Source organism: Hylobates moloch, unplaced genomic scaffold (genome assembly GCF_009828535.3).
Source record: "Hylobates moloch isolate HMO894 unplaced genomic scaffold, HMol_V3 SCAFFOLD_3, whole genome shotgun sequence".
In the NCBI taxonomy this organism is placed as follows: domain Eukaryota; kingdom Metazoa; phylum Chordata; class Mammalia; order Primates; family Hylobatidae; genus Hylobates; species Hylobates moloch.
In genome coordinates, this window is record NW_026652278.1 from 138,693,549 (window position 1) to 138,710,541 (window position 16,993).

Sequence of the window (16,993 nt, forward strand, 5' to 3'; positions counted from 1 at the left end):
GGTGGGTGGATCACTTAAGCCAAAGAGTTCAAGACCAGCCTGGGCAACATGGCAAAACCTCATCTCTACAAAAAATACAAAAACTAGCCAACGAGATCTACAGGTGGCATGCACCTGTAGTCCCAGCTACTTGGGAGGCTGAGGCAGGAGGACTGCTTGAATCCAAGAGGTAGCAGTTGCAGTGAGCCACCCGCCACTGCACTATAGCCTGGGTGACAGAGTGAGACTTTGTCTCAAAAAAACATAAAGCCAAAAACAAACCCTTTGTAATCCCCTACATTGTATAAACATCAGTAATTAAGAATCATGATAAATCAGTAAAGAGCTACAGATTACATAAGAGTCTAATAGACTTTCTGTTATTCATGGCTGGTATTTCAGAATAGTAAACCACTAGAAATAATTTCCCAAGTCAAAGTAACTACTGATCAGTGAAAGAGAAAAATGACAGGTTAGCTATTTAAATGGACATACATCTTTAGATTCAGGAAAGTCATCAATGGATGCTAAAACTAGTAGGTCAAAGTTTGATTAGGAAAATATCCTTTTACAGTCTCAAAGTATCACCCCCACAAATGACTTATCACAAAGGGGGAAACAGTAACTTACTGAATGGAGAAATGTGTAGATACAACTTAAACCATGGGATTGTATTAACATCAAAAACAATGGGACAGGCTGGGCATGGTGGCTGATGCCTATAATCCCAGCACTTCGGGAGGCCAAGGTGAGAGGACTGCTTGAGCCCAGGACTTCAACCCCTGCCTGGGCAACATAGCAAGAACCCATCTCTACAAATAAACTAGCCAAGTGTGGTGGTACACACCTGTAGTCCCAGCTACTCAAGAAGCTGAGGTGGGAGGATCGCTTGAGCCCAGGAGGTCCACATTGCAGTGAGCAGTGATTGCACCACTAGAGACATGAAAACTAAATGGAATATATGATCCTGGATTGGATTCCAGACCAGGAACAAAAAAGCTACAAAGGACATTATTGTGACAACTGGTGAAATCTGGATAAGATTTGTAGCTTAGATAACAGTATTGTGTCCCTGTAAATTTCCTGATTTTAATAATTGTACACTGATTCTATCAGTGAATGTCCTATGCATTCCAGGGTATTAGGAGTAAAGACACATTGTATCTATGGTTCAGGGAAAGAGCCTGAAATGTTTTTTCCTGAACAATTTAGCAGATGTGGCAAAATAGTAATAGTTTGTGAATCTGAGTGTAAGGTATATGGTAAGTTCTTTGCATTATTCTTTAACTTCTCCAAAGGCTTAAAAATTATTTCAAAATAAAAGGTTAAACACTCCAAATGCAAAATTAAAAAAAAAAAAAGTCCAAATACTCTAATACTGGAGGAGAGAGAGTCAAGGGTTAATAAAATCCTTTCTCTTCCTACAGTTGACCTTGGGTTTACCTTCTCTTTCCCTGAAAATCTTATAAGAATAGAATGTCAGCTGTGTTTATCAGGAACATTGCTTATGGTTAAAAAAAAAAAAAAAAAGAATGCCTCTTAATAGGTAGACTATATGTGGATGGAGAGAACTACAAACAAAGGATAAATGCCTGATGGGAACCCATACCACATGTCGGCTTCTCTGAGAGTGTAACCAGGTGTTCATATTGCTAGGCCGTGGAAGCTATGCCCATGGGAGAAGAGTTGCTATAGGAAGCTAAGGGCGCTTAAGTCAAGGCAGCTTCCACACCTACCTATGTAGTCTTGTTTCCTCACACCTGAGCTATGTGCTATGTGGGAAGGGAGAGAAGGGTGGGTGGGCCACCTACTGACATCCAGTAAAATAGAGGTGGAGGAGACTTTAAACCAAGTAATTATTTTCATTTGCCACATTTACAATCAAATGTCAGATCTACATTTTTACTGAATATTCCAAGCTTGTTCCTACTTGAATTTCTAGAACAGGATACTAGGCAGGTGAACTTTATATTATCATATGTATACTTCACAGTATGTTTTTACTCCTAAGTTAAATAGAGTAAGAATCCACTTATAAAAATACAGAACTAAACATTTCACCAACACATTTGTTCATATCCTAAAAAGTAATTCATATACATTTCCAAAATTATGTACTATGTAGTCTCCCTAAATAGATCATTAGAACCTAGACAGGCTAAGCTATAAAACACCCCATTCCTCAAAACTACTTTGGCACTACTGCTCTTGAATTAGATTTAAATTAATTCTCCGGTCTCTTACTAAACTGATTATCTCACTTTTATAACCACTTAAAGATATCTAAAGCAAAGACAATTAAATTATAATGACAAGACATGGCAACTAAATGCAATGTAAGACTCTTGATTAGAGCTAGACTGGGAAGTAAAGCAATGAAGAATATTACTGGGGTAATGGAAAATTTTAATATGCACTATATATTAATAATAGTGTTTTATCAATGTGGAATATCCTGAGTGATAATTTTATTGTGATATGTAGGGGAAAACATTTGTTCTTAGGAAACACATGCTAAATACTAAAGAAAAGATGAAGTTTATGATGCCAACAATCAACTATCAAATGGTTCAGTAACCTAAACAATAATCTAGTGTTCTCTGTTATTATTCTTGCAATTTTTCCTAAGTTTGAAAATTTTCAAAACAATACATTTGAGGAAAAGTTAATAAGGAAACAGTCTGCTCTTGTAACAGCTCACTCTCTCCTAAAGACAAGCTAACAGGAAGCCATATCCCCAGCCATGATGTGAGGAGCACAGATCCAGCAAGGAAAGTTAGAGATGACTCGTAAGTGTAATGGCTCCAGACTGATAAGGATGTCATGATCCTGAACCAGGATAATCTCTCTTCACCCACTAAATATAACGACATGATCCTTCTGAGTTGTAATAAATCCTATATTCATAAATTAGCCTAAAAATGGACTCCACCCTGACCCCAGTGCTTTACTCATTGTTGCTATTCCTTTCCTATCAACTTTTTGTCATATTAGGTAGTCTGGTAGAAATTCAGTCTCCACAGTTAGTGAAATTTCACACCTCTTAATAAAATTGCACAGCTCTTAACCAAATTCCAATCTATGCCTTTACCAAACTGGCTAAAATTTTATGTCTTCCCAAATCACTGGAAAAATCCTTTTTCCTCAAAAGGATCAAGTTTAATCCTGAAAACTCATGTTATTATCTGAACAATTGAAGTTATCTGCTAACTGTGATCCATTTAAGTGAAAATCAGATCTAATTTTCTTCAAGATCACAAAGGTCTCTGAAAGGAGAGACTAGCCACAGAACTTTATGTTGCTTGACTAACAACCCTCCACTCCCCCAATAGCCACAAGAGGTATCATTCTATGAAATTAGCAAGCTAAAAAGGCACACAGGTTAATAAAAGCTAACCTTACAGCTATGTAATCTATGGGAGAAAGAGAGTTGGAGAACGATACCATGTGAGTCACTTACGTAGTCTTAGGAACCGTTTCTATTTATAAAACATAGGTTGAGCCCAGGAAGTCAAGGCTGCAGTGAGCCATGATCATGCCACTGCACTCCAGCCTGGGTGACAGAGTAAGAGCCTGTCTAAAAAAAATAAAAATAAAACTTCTGACACGAAGTGGTGGTGGGCGGGGGGGTGGCGGCGGCATGCAGGGAGGAGGTTCCCACCCCAGAAAAATTCTCAGACACCTTTTGAGTGTACTACAATTCAAATAAATTCTGACACTACCTGGAGTTAGCATCAGGTGCTATAAGAGCTCAGTCCCACATGAATGCCCCCAGTTCTGATGCCAATTGTAGGTCCTGGACTTTCAGTACTTTTGGCCATCTATAAATCTGAAACCACCTTTGCAAAAATTACGGCAGTGAAATAAATCTAACATAGCTCCCCATTTTGCTTCTAACCTCACAAACTGACTGACCCAGGCATAGGGTAAGCTAACTATGGGAGGAATTTTAGTTTATACTTTAAAGCAAGGATGATAATAGTCCCTTCCTGAAATGAACCCCCTCCTTGTTCAGGGACCAAAACGGCCACTGTAAAACTAAGGAAAGGCCACAAGGTTAGGATTATGGGAGGACCCTGAATTCTGCTAAAATGTAGGCACAGTTAAATGATACCCAGTCATTGTACCCTAGCTTGCTTTTCTATAATGCCTACTGCTCAGGAATCATGGAGCCAGAGGTCACAAGATGTGTAACTGCCCCAATTGCTCCTATAGATAACATCAGTATTGTAAAACCTAAGATTGGTCTTTGAGACATTTTTCAGACTCAGCTGCTTCTATGACTCCCACCCAGAAAGTTGACTCAGCGCAGGAAGACCGTTTTTGACATCCCTATGATTTCATCCCCAACCAATCAGCAGTATCCATTCCCTAGCCACCAGTCCACCAAATTATCCTTTAAAACTAGCCTCTGAGTTCTCAGGGAGGTGGATTTGAAAAACATCTCCCATTCTTCCACTTGGCTGCCTTGTGATAATTACACTCTTTTCTTTTTTTTTTTTTTTTTTGAGGCAGAGTCACTCTGTTCCCCAGGCTGGAGTGTAGTGGTACAATCTCAGCTCACTGCAACCTCTGCCTCCCAAATTCAGGCAATTCTTCTGCCTCAGCCTCCTGAGCAGCTGGGATTACAGGCATACATCACCATTCCCAGCTAATTTTTGTATTTCTAGTAGAGACGGGGTTTCACCATGTTGGCCAGGCTGGTCTCAAACTCCTGACCTCAAGTGATCCACCCACCTCAGCCTCCCAAAGTGCTGGGATTACAGGCATGAGGCCACCTAAACTTTCCCTACTGCAACTCCTGCTGTTCTCACTGTATTGGCTTTTCTGGGCAGTGGGTAAGAAGAACCCATCAGGCTGTAACAAATCAAGGGTTCCCACAATGTCCTCTTTGAGTTCAATAATTTGCCAGAATGGCTCACAGAACTCAGAAAAACACTTTACTTATATTTACAGATTTATTACAAAGGATACAACTCAGGAATAGCCGAATATAAAGTATACATAGGGCAAATGTGATATTGTGATTATAATAAGATACATATATATCTGGTCTTCATCTTGTTTCCTGCCCCAGAACTCCTAACACCCTTGGAACCTACAGAATGGTAAGAGTATCTTCTGTATGCTAATGAGATAAATGATGACTAAGGGCCCCTACCTAGCCCTAGGTTGGGGGCTAAAAGACCATGGCAAAATTAGAGGATTGGGACTTTCCATCCAACCCACTAGCCTCCAGAGAGAGGAGCCACACTGAAGGTTGAGTTGATCACTAATAGCCAATGATGTAATCAGTCATGCCTACATAACAAAGTTTCCATAAAAACCCAGAAAGACAAGGTTCAGAGAGCTTCCAGGTAGCTGAACACATGGAGATTCCTAGAGGGTGCCCAGAGAGGGCATGGAAGCCCTGTGCCACTTCCCGCATGCTTACTCTATGCATCTCTTCATCTAGCTCTTCATCTGTATCCTTTGTAATATCCTTCATAATAAATGAAATGGGCAAACGTAAGTAAAGTGTTTCCCTGCGTTCTGTGAACCACTCTAGCAAAGTAATGGAACTTGAAGAGGTGGTTTCAGGAACTTCCAATTTACAGCCTGCAAGAAGTACAAGTGACATACTTGTAACTGGCATCTGAAGTAGGGGGCAGTCTGGAACTGAGCCCTCAACCTGTGGGATCTGACACTGTCAACTAAATGATAATCAGTTTAGTTCTCTGTTATCTATGCTTGCAATTTTTTTTTCTCTGTTACTATCCTTGCAACTCAACTTCTGTATGTGAATGAGATGAATGGTGACTAAGGCCCCCTCCCTGCCCTTAGGTTGGGGGCTAAAAGATAGTGTCAGATCTTAGCTATGTTCAGATAAAATGACCATTGCCTTGAAACTCTGCTTGTCTTTACTAACATTGAGTGTTCTGTTGTTACTTACATTACTGCAACTGCTAGACTCCTCAGAAATCTTTTGCAAAGCTAAATGATACTTCAGAACCATCCATGCCTTCCGCAATGAAAAAAATAACATTGTAACTCAAAAGTCTAACAAACTACAACAGACTGGGTAATTTATAAAGAACAGAAACTTATTTGGCTGACTGTTCATGGCAGAGGGCAGAGAGAGAGAGAGAGAAGAGGGAGAGAGAGAGAAAGGGAAAGAGGGCTGACCTCATCGTGTATAAAAAACCCACTCCCATGATAATGGCCTTAATTCACTCATCCCCCCTTAAATATCATACCTCTCAACACTGTTGCACTGAGGATTAACTTTCCAACACATGAGCTTTGGAGGAGACACTCAAACCATAGCTGTGGTTTTTTAAAAAAACAAAAAACGAAAGAGCTTACCAAACCTTCAACCTTTCGTCTGTATTTTAAACTAGCATGAGTGAATAGAACTTAAGAATGAACTTTTTTTTTTTTTTGAGACGGAGTTTCACTCTTGTTGCCCAGAGCTGGAGTGCAATGGCGCGATCTCAGCTAACAGCAACCTCCGCCTCCCAGGTTCAAGTGATTCTCCTGCCTCAGCCTCCCAAGTAGCTGGGATTACAGGCATGTGCCACCACGCTTGGCTACTTTTTTTTTATTTTTAGTAGCAACGGGGTTTCTCCATGTTGGTCAGGCTGGTCTCAAACTCCAGACCTCAAGTGATCTGCCCGCCTTGGCCTCCCGAAGTGCTGGCATTACAAGCATGAGCCACCGCATCCAGCAAGAATGAACATTTAAAAACAACTGCAGGCCAGGCACAGTGGCTCACACCTGTAATCCCAACACTCTGGGAAGCCAAGGCAGGAGCCCAATTACTACAATACATCACATTAACAGAATGAAGACCACATGATCATCTCAATGGACGCAGAAAAAGCATTTGACAAAAATCACACTTTCATTATAAAAGCATTCAACAAACTAGGAATAGAAGGAAACTACCTCAACATAATAAAAGCCATATATGAAAAGCCCACAACTATCATGTTAACATCACCACACTTAAAGACTGACAGCTTTTCTCCTAAGATCAGGTACAAGGGAAAGATACCCACTCTTTCCACTTCTGTTCAACACAGTACTGGAAGTCCTCACCAAAGAAATTAAACAAGAAAAAAATAATGTATCCAAATTGGAAAGGAATAAGTATAATTATCTCTATTCATAGATGATATGTCATATATAGAAAACTCTAAAGAAAAACAACAACAAAAACCTGTTACAACTCATAAATGACTTCAGCAAAATTATGGGATACAAAATAAACATGCAAAAATCAGCTGCATTTGCATGTACTAACAAAGGCTAAGCTAAATAGAAAATTAAGAAAATCCATTTATAATAGCATCTAAAAAATAAAATACTTAGGAATAAACCTACCTAAGAATACTTAGGCAAAAGACTTATATTTACACTGAAAACTACAAAACATTGCTTAAAAAAAAAATTTAAAGATAAAGATGAATGGAAAGGCACACTGTGTTCATGGATTGGAACACCTGCAATCCGTATCAAAACCTCAAGAGTGTTTTTTGTAGAAACAGAAAAATTTACCCTAAAATTTATATAGAATCTCAGAGAACTCTAAACCGCCAAGACAGTCTTGAAAAAGAACAAAGTTGGAGGCCTCACACTTTCTGACCTTAAACAAACTACAATCAAGACTGTGGTATGGTACAGGTATAAAGACAGACATATGGACCAAGAGAATTAGAAACAAGAGCCCAGGGCAGGCACGGTGGCTCATGCCTGTAATCCTAGCACTTTGGGAGGCCAAGGCGGGCGGATCACAAGGTCAGGAGATCGAGACCATCCTGGCTAACACACTGAAACCCCGTCTCTATTAAAAATACAAAAAATTAGCCAGCTGTGGTGGCATGCGCCTGTAGTCCCAGCTACTCGGGAGGCTGAGGCAGGAGAATCCCCCTGAACCCGGGAGGTGGAGCTTGCAGTGAGCCGAGATAGCGCCACTGCAGTCTGGCCTGGGCGAAAGAGTGAGACTCCATCTCAAAAAAAAAAAAAAAAAAGGAAGAAAGAAACAAGAGCCCATATAAATAAACCCACAAATTATGCTCAGAAAACATATCCGAAATATGTTTTCCAAAATATACAAAAACATGTATACTTTTATATACACCATATACAAAAATTAACTCAAAATGGATTAAACAACTAAATATAAGACCTTAAACTATAAAACTTCTGAAAGACAATATAGGAGAAAAGCTTGAGGACATTGGATTCAGCAATGATTTTCTTGATATGATATCAAAAGCTGTTTTGCAACCAAAGCAAAAGTAGACAAATAGGACTAAATCAAACTTTAAAACTTTTGCACATCAAAGGAAAAGATCAAAAGAGTGAAAAGGCAACCTATTAAGTGGGGAAAAAAATATTTACAAATCATATATGAAATAAGGGGTTAGTATCCAGAATACAGAAAGAACTCCTACAACTCAGTAACAAAATAACCCAGTTAAAAAATGGGCAAGACTTGAATAGATATTTCTCCAAAATATGTACAAATGGTCAAAAAGTGTATGAAAAGATGCTCAACATCACTAATCATTAGGAAATTCTGACACATACTACAACATGGATGAACCCTGAAGACATTATGCTAAGTGAAACAACCCAGTCAGAAAAGGAAAAATAAATACTGTATGATTTCACTTGTTTGAGGTCTCAAGAGTTAGTTAAACTCATAGAAACAGAAAGTAGATTGCTGGATGCCAGGACCCAGGGTGGGAGGGGAGTATGGGAAATTGTCCTTTATTCAGTATAGAGTGTTTTACAATATGAAAGAGCTCTGGAGACAATTTACGTAACAAGGTGAATATACTTCACACTAATGAAGTGAAAAATGACTAAGAGTAAATTGTAGGCATATTTTATCATAATTTCAAGACAATTTTTAATAAAATTGTGGCTATAAAGTAATTATACTGAATTTTTTGGCACACATAGAAGAATTTGCAAATTCATGTGTCATCATTCTCAACAGTCACACTGCAACTACAAAAACAAAAAAGAAGATCCCCAAAATGGTCCATTATTCAAAACATGTCCAGGCCAGGCGCGGTGGCTCAAGCCTGTAATCCCAGCACTTTGGGAGGCCGAGGCGGGCAGATCACGAGGTCAGGAGATCGAGACCATCCTGGCTAACACGGTGAAACCCCGTCTCTACTAAAAATACAAAAAATTAGCTGGGCGTGTTGGCGGGCGCCTGTAGTCCCAGGTACTCGGGAGGCTGAGGCAGGAGAATGGCGTGAACCCGGGAGGCGGAGCTTGCAGTGAGCCGAGATCGCGCCACTGCATGCTCCAGCCTGGGGGACAAAGAAAGACTCCGTCTCGGAAAAAAAAAAAAAAGAAAACATGTCTGAAATACATCTTTGGTACTAATTTAACCAATTTCTTTACTTTCTAATTTAATTAATTAAAAAAAACTGAACTTACCAAATTTGAATAATGACATTATAAAAAGGCCTCCACAAAATTTCTGGCTATTTACCAAAAAATAAAAAATAAAACCACCTTTGCCACTGCTGTTTCTTCTAATCAATGTATTGTTATGAAGGCAATTTCAAAAACAAACTTTTTGATAAAAATCACTCAATTAGCCGAGATCACGCCGCTGCACTCCAGCCTGGCGACAGGGTGACACTCCATCTCAAAAAAAAAAAAAAAAAAATCACTCAATTATCAAAACTTACCTAATTGTACACATAGGATTTCATCAGTATGTATATTTTAAAACCTATGAACCTATAAGCAGTGGCACATGCCTATAGCCCTAGCTACTCAGGAGGCTGAAGTGGAAAAATCACTTGAGCCCAGGAGTTCAAGACCAGCCTGGGCAGCATAGTGAGAACCACCACAACCCCACCCTAACCTCACCCCATCCCACCCGACCCCATTCTACCCTACCCCGTGTCTAAAAAAAAAACCAAAAAAACAAAACAAAAAAAACTATAATACTGAACTCTCGTTGGTAGTTTTGCTTTCCAGAGTAGTGTGTGTTAGCAAGTTTGAAACAATGTTATGTGGATTCTCCCTATGAGCAAATGAATAAGTATATTCATGTTAGAGCCAGGCTTTTACTGCTGGAGAAAGAATATAAATATGGAAAAAGGGAACACTATAATGTACCATGTGATAGTGGATTAGAACTGAAGGTATCAGTATTCATTCATGATTTTATGTAAATTAAAAATACCTGTATGTGTACGATTGTGCACATATATATGGATCCATGCGTGTGTACATGCACACAAAAACACACACATCTTCTTCCTAGCTTTTTCAACTCAGCCTAAAAGCAATGACCAGTAGCAATAAGCATACAGACCTATCATTAAGATCTTGGTTTCAGCAGGGCGTGGTGGCTCATGCCTATAATCCCAGCACTTTGGGAGGTCAAGGGGGATGGATCGCTTGAGGTCAGGCATTCAAGACCAGCCTGACCAACATTGTGAAACCCTGTCTCTACTAAAAATACAAAATTAGCTGGTGGGGCGTGCCCTACCTACTTGGGAAGCTGACGCAGGAGAATCGCTTGAACCCAGGAGGCAGAGGTTGTAGTGAGCCATTGCACTCCAGCCTGGGCAGCAAGAGCGAAACTCTGTCTTAAAAAAATAAATAAATAAATAAATAAATAAATAATATATATATATATATATATATCTTGGTTTCAAAATATAGTTCTCCACTAAAAGGAACCAAAAGGAACCAGAGTCCCTTGAAGAAAGACTAATCCTAAGGCTGGGGTTGAGAAAAATTCAAGATGAAAATAAAACATCTGGTTGCACCCAAGTAAGAAGATGCTCAAAGAATTATGGGAACGTGTCAAAAAGACATAGGAACTAGTTTAAAGGACCTCCCACTGGCCAAACCAGCGACGATTTTAGCATCAAATGAAGTCACACGTCCTGAAAAGTAATGCTTGAGGAGCATACAATAATCTTGACTTATTTTTACAGTTATGCCATTAAAGAACTTCAGGAATTTACATAAAATCTGAGCTCAAAAAAAAACAAAGCCAAAAGTTACTATTTTGTGTTTTACCTGGATATTGCAGCTTTTTCCATTATTTCCTGCTGAATGAGCCCAGATGGCTCAATGACATCCAATATAATTATGCTCCATAACTTGTCTGATTTTGGCCTTTGTAACATAGCAGATTCATCCTCCACGTGTCTCAGCCAAAACTCAAGTGTTTCTTTAGGAAAGTGATTGGCTTCAGATATGAGGTCCAGAGCAATACGATGCTGGCCTTTTTCCACAGAACTGTATGGTTTAACCTGCCCAAGTGTGCCAGCAATAATAGGCAGAATAGAGAAGCCTTCAGACACATCTAACACGTAGAAAGGTTCAAGGATGTTCTGTACAGTATTACTCTGTCCAGTTCCAGAGTTCATCTCATTCTGACAGTGAGTATCCATGGTCTGATACAGTTTCTCTGGAGTCAGTGAAGACAAAACGTTGCTCATTGCCATTTTAAAGCCTTCATGATATGGGATGTTGTTAAGCAAAGCAATTTCTGTAGATTCCAATACACATGTCTGCTCTACAGCGTCTGGTTTACTGGTCTGAAGGTTAGCGAGGGCACTACAAAGTTCAGCCTCATTTCCTAACGATAACAAGTCTTTATTCTTGGTAAAACTTTTTGCAACATCCATTTCACATTCCAAACCCAAGACACTAATACTCTGGATTCTTAAGTAACAGTCTTGACAAGACACTTCCATCATCACATGGTCTCCAGGCTTTATCCAGTAGTCTTCATTAAATAGTAAGAAAGAAAAAAAAACATGAAGTACTTATAAGCCAGAGGATCACATAAACATCTCCATCCTCCATCTAAGCCCCCATTCTTTAAATCACTATAGAAAGGATTACAAACACTCATTTAATATACAAAAAACTAGGAAAACTCTACCAGATTTACTTAGGGAAAAACTGAAATTTGAATACTCAATTAACCAGTAGCATAATGGAGACATTTGAGAGCTCCATTATTGACCCTGAGACTATCAGTATGATAATGTTTTTAATGCCATCACTAGGTCTCTCCATATCCCCAAATTGGGGTGTTGGTGGAGTACTGGAGGGGACTCTATCATCTTTGGTAATAAAGGCTACAACAACAAAGATAAAATTCAGGGATAAATATCAAACTTCACTTTAGCTTAAAGGGACATTCTTTAAGAGAAATTTCCAAAAGAACAAGGTAACATTCAACAGAATCATATCAGTTATATTTGTTAACTAAGTATTTTAGACATCCTTGCATGTCTAGGAACTTCAAAGTATAAGGAAGAACCAAGTCCTACAATAAAGACCGTATCATACTCCTTTCATATGTGGGAAAACTTTTGTTTGTTTTGTTTTGTCTTTTGAGACAAGATCTCACTCTGTCACCCAGGCTGGGATGCAGTGGCGTAACATGGTCCCCTGCAGGCTCCAACTCCTGGGCTCAAGTGATCCTCCTGCCTCAGTCTCTCAAGTAGCTGGGACTATGGATGCATGCCACCAGGCCCAGCTATTTTTTTTTTTAATAGAGATGAGGTCTTGCTGTTTTACCCAGGCTGGTCTTGAACTCCTGGGCTCAAGTGATCCTCTTGCCTCAGCCTTCCAATGTGTTGGGATTACAGGCGTGAGCCACTGTGCCTGGCCTACATGTGGTAAAATTTTAAAATGTAAATGTATAATCGCAATTCTTTCTCATTAACCCTGGAACCAGTTGAAAATACAAGTTGTTACACTTTTTTGGGTTTTTTGGAGACAGTGTCTTGCTTTGTTGCCTAGGTGAGAAAATCACTGTGGCTTCAATCTCAGGGCTCAAGCTATCCTCCCCACCTCAGCCTCCAGAATAGCTGGGACTACAGGCGCTCACCATCATGCCTGAATTTTTAAAAATTTTTAGTAGAGACCAGGCTGGTCTCAAACTCCTGAACTCCAGCAATCCTCCTACCTCAGCAGGAGGATCCCAAAGTGCTAGGATTACAGGCATGAGCCACTGAGCCCAGCCATAAATTGCTATTCTTACGCTTAAACATGTAAATGTCCTTTCTCTAAGAAGGATTAAAAAACAAAAGACCATCTGTCTAAGTTACTACAAGAAAGCTAGAATAAACACAAGTAAAAAATGTCATTCACTGAGTGCCAGTCACTGTGGTCGGCATTTTATACCCACTATCTTTAAGAATCCCTAAAACAGTGCTGCAAGATAAATGGTATCATCCCGTTTTTATATATGATACAACAAAAGCTCTGAGAAACAAGTGGCAAGGATGGCCAGAAGGGAATGAGTAAGTAGCAGAGACAAGAACTGAATCCAAATCTACCTAAATGACTCCAAAAACAACATACTAGCCACAACAATATACTGATGCCAGGCCTTTATGACCTTGCCAAATTAGATCCTTGATTAAGAAACTAAACAGAAATAGATGTATTAACTTCCAGTTTAAGAAGGGTAGGGTTTTTCTGTGTGTGTGTGTGTGTGTGTGTGTGTGTGTGTGTGTGTGTGTATGTGTGTGTGTGTGTCAGGATGTCCCTCTGTTGCCCAGGCTGGAGTGCAGTGTTACAATCTTGGCCCACTGCAGGCTCAACCTCCTGGACTCAAGGGATCCTTCTTCCTCAGTGCCCCAAGTAGCTGGGACTACAAGCACTTGCCACCATCCCCAGCTAAATTTTTTCATTTTGCAGAAACGAGGTCTTGCAGTCAGGCACAGTGACTCACACCTGTAATCCCAGCACTTTGGGAGGCTGAAGCGGACGGATCAAGAGGTCAGGAGATCGAGACCAACCTGGCTAACACGGTGAAACCCCGTCTCTACTAAAAATACAAAAAATTAGCTGTGCATGGTGGCATGCACCTGTAGTCCCAGATACTCAAGAGGCTGAGGCAGGAGATTCGCTTGAACCCAAGAGGCGGAGGTTGCAGTGAGCTGAGATTGCGCCACTGCACTCCAGCCTGGGCAACAGAGCAAGACTCTGTCTCAAAAAAAAAAAAAAAAAAAGACAGAAAAAAAGAAATGAGGTCTTGCTATGTTGCCCAGGCTGGTTTAAACTCCTGGCCTCAAGCAATCCTCCCACCTGGGCCTCCCAAAATACTAGGGTTACAGGTGTCAGCCACCATACCCAGCCTAAAAAGGGAAGTTTTTCTATATAATTCAACTACTTTAAACTTACTGAAACCCATTAAATCACTGTAAAAAAAATTTCCATACAAAAAAAAAAAATCTTTATACAGAACTTCCCTAGGGAAGTTCAGATTCATGAACTCTCTACAACTGAAAAATTTTGTGCTTATATGAGTGTGTACATTTTTATGATGCAGGGCTCCACAGATGTTATCGGCTTCTCTAAGGAGTAAGAACTCCTGCACTAAAAGCAATACTTTTCCAATACTTTCCGTGAAATAATGGAGCAGGATTTCTTTCATCTACTGATAACTAGAAAAATCGGCCGGGCATGGTGGCTCACGCCTATAATCCCAGTACTTTGGGAGGCCGAGGTGGGTGGATCACGAGGTCAGGAGATTGAGACCATCCTGGCTAACACGGTGAAACTCCGTCTCTACTAAAAATACAAAAAATTAGCCGGGCGTGGTGGCGGGCGCCTGTAGTCTCAGCTACACGAGAGGCTGAGGCAGGAGAATGGCGTGAACCCAGGAGGCGGAACTTGCAGTGAGCCGAGATCGCGCCACTGCAGTCCAGCCTGGGCGAAAGAGCGAGACTCTGTCTCAAAAAAAAAAAAAGAAAAAGAAAAATCAGAGCTGAAGAAATAATGATAGGTTTTCCAAGTGCTATGCAACAGAGTTGTGTTTGTCTCTCTTAACCACAAATATTACCTATTTCAAATTTCTTTTGAAAAAAATGAAGTTCTGAAAGATTTAACCAACCTCCTTTGACTGAAAACTTCATATCCAAAGTAATTTTTTTTTTTTGCCACTGACTCGAATACTTAGAAGATTAAAGCAAGAGGTTTAAAAAAAAAAAATGGACAAGACCTACCTGCAAGGTCCTGTACGGGGTAGACAGCCTGTTCCCAACATGTTTCCTCACTAGGACTTGTGGATAAACTATGTTCATCATCAAGCTGGAGCACAAACCAAACCATAACAGCATCTAGTATGCCTTCTTTAATAACAGGAATACCAATCTTATCAGGCTTTTTAGTTGCAAGACTTTTTAATTCCTGAGAAAAATGTAGAAGGAATGAAAGGGTTTTATATATTTCATATATACTTGCCTCAATATCTTACCATTTTCCATCTCTGGAGTTCTTAGTCCTGCCCAGCTCCCTTAGGGATTCAGTATCTTGGCACACCTATAACCATGTAAGGCACACTGGTTGGGAAGCTCTGACCTATTTTATTGGAATACCACGCAGCTATTATTAAAAAGAATGAAGCAGATATATATCGCTGATATGGAAAGAAGTCCATAATATATTGTTGAATTGCAAAGGTTAAGTGACAAAGCAGTGGAGATTGTTTTGTTTAGAAAATAGAGGGGGATGGAGGGGGATAGAGAGAGAGAGGGAGTAGGGAGAGAGAGTGTGTGTGTAAGAGAGTGAGAGAGTGAGAGAGAGAGTGTGTGTGTGTGTGTGTGTGTGTGTGTGTGTGTGTACACAGAAAAGAAAGTCTGGAAAGATGTACTTCAAACTAGTGACAAGGGGAAAGAAGGGTTGAGATTTTAAAAAGGAAGAAAAATACTAGGACTTTTTCCTTTCTATCCTGTATTGCTTGAAAGTCTTAGGCAGGCATGACTTTTGAAATTAAAACCTTAGTAAGATTTGTGTGTGTGGCTAAGAAAAATTAAAATTTTTAAAAGCCTTAAAATAATAAAAGGATAGTTCGGGGGTAAATGGCAGCTACAAATGTGTTACTTGCTATTGAAAGTCGTAACAGGTAAGGAATGCTCTTGAAGCTCAGAAAGCTCAGCCTCAGTAATCAAGGCCAAATTGTTAAATTAGTTCCAGATCTCCTCAAGAACAATGTGGTAACAAATAATAAAGGAAAGCTTCCATTAAATTATAGAAATCTTAGGCTAGCTGGGCATGGTGGCTCACGCCTGTAATCCCAGCACTTTAGGAGGCCAAGGTGGGTGGATCATTGAGGTCAAGAGTTTGGGGCCAGGCACGGTGGCTCACGCCTGTAATCCCAGCACTTTGGGAGGCCAAGGCTGTCGGATCATGAGGCCAGGAGATTGAGGCCATCCTGTTTTACTAAAAACAAAAATAGCCGGGGTGGTGGGGGTGCCTGTATTCCACTACTCGGAGGCTGAGGCAGAGAATGGTGTGAACCGGAGGCGGACTTGCAGTAAACCAAGTTGCACCACTATCCAGCCTGGCGACAGATGTGATCCTACCTCAAAAAAAAAAAAAAATTCAAGCCACCTGGCAAAATGGTGAACCCCATTCTACTATAAAATACAAATTAGCCGTCATGGTGGTGGGTACCTGTAATCCACTACCAGGAGGTGAGGCAGGAGAATCATTAAACCAAAAGTGGGAGGAATGACCAAGTCGACCACCACCCACACCTAGGCAAAACGCAAGCTGTCTCAAAAAAAAAAGAAAGAAAAAAAAAATCTTAGGCTAAAATTACCCTCACAAAGTCTTCTATCTCCAAACAGGTTTCACTTACAGCATTTATGTACTTGAACATTTAACCTTACTTATTAAAGATCTTTAGAGAATTCTATGTAACCTTTCCAATTTCTTTGGGCACTTTCTTTTTTTTTTTTTGAGACGGAGCTTTGCTCTTGTTGCTCAGGCTGGAGTGCAATGGCGCGATCTCGGCTCATGCAACCTCCGCCTCCCGGGTTCAAGCAATTCTCCTGTCTCAGCCTCCCAAGTAGCTGGGATTACAGGCGCCCACCAACACACCCAGCTAATTTTTTTGTATTTTTTTAGTAGAGACAGGGTTTCACCATGTTGGCTAGGCTGGTCCTGAACTCCTGACCTCAGGTAATCCACCTGCCTCGGCCTCCCAAAGTGCTGGGAGGACAGGCGTGAG

General features: G+C 40.2%; 1 protein-coding gene across 3 annotated transcripts in view; it reads right to left on the reverse strand.

Annotated features, from left to right (window-relative positions):
- Positions 1-16,993, reverse strand: part of PRMT9 (protein arginine methyltransferase 9) — a 47,174-nt gene that overhangs the window by 5,643 nt on the left and 24,538 nt on the right. The window contains exons 8-10 of one of the 3 annotated variants that reach the window (XR_009212921.1): positions 14,985-15,168; positions 11,029-11,743; positions 9,421-9,633 (exon numbers count right to left, since the gene is read on the reverse strand). Coding sequence is in view for 2 of the 3 variants with exons in the window: in XM_058436806.1 (XP_058292789.1) it covers positions 10,490-10,589; positions 11,029-11,743; positions 14,985-15,168 (999 nt within the window). In the remaining variant the exon portion in view is untranslated. Of the gene's footprint in view, positions 1-9,420; positions 9,634-10,173; positions 10,590-11,028; positions 11,744-14,984; positions 15,169-16,993 lie in introns of those variants that run through there. The other 2 variants (XM_058436806.1, XM_032148034.2) reach the window with 2 other exon arrangements.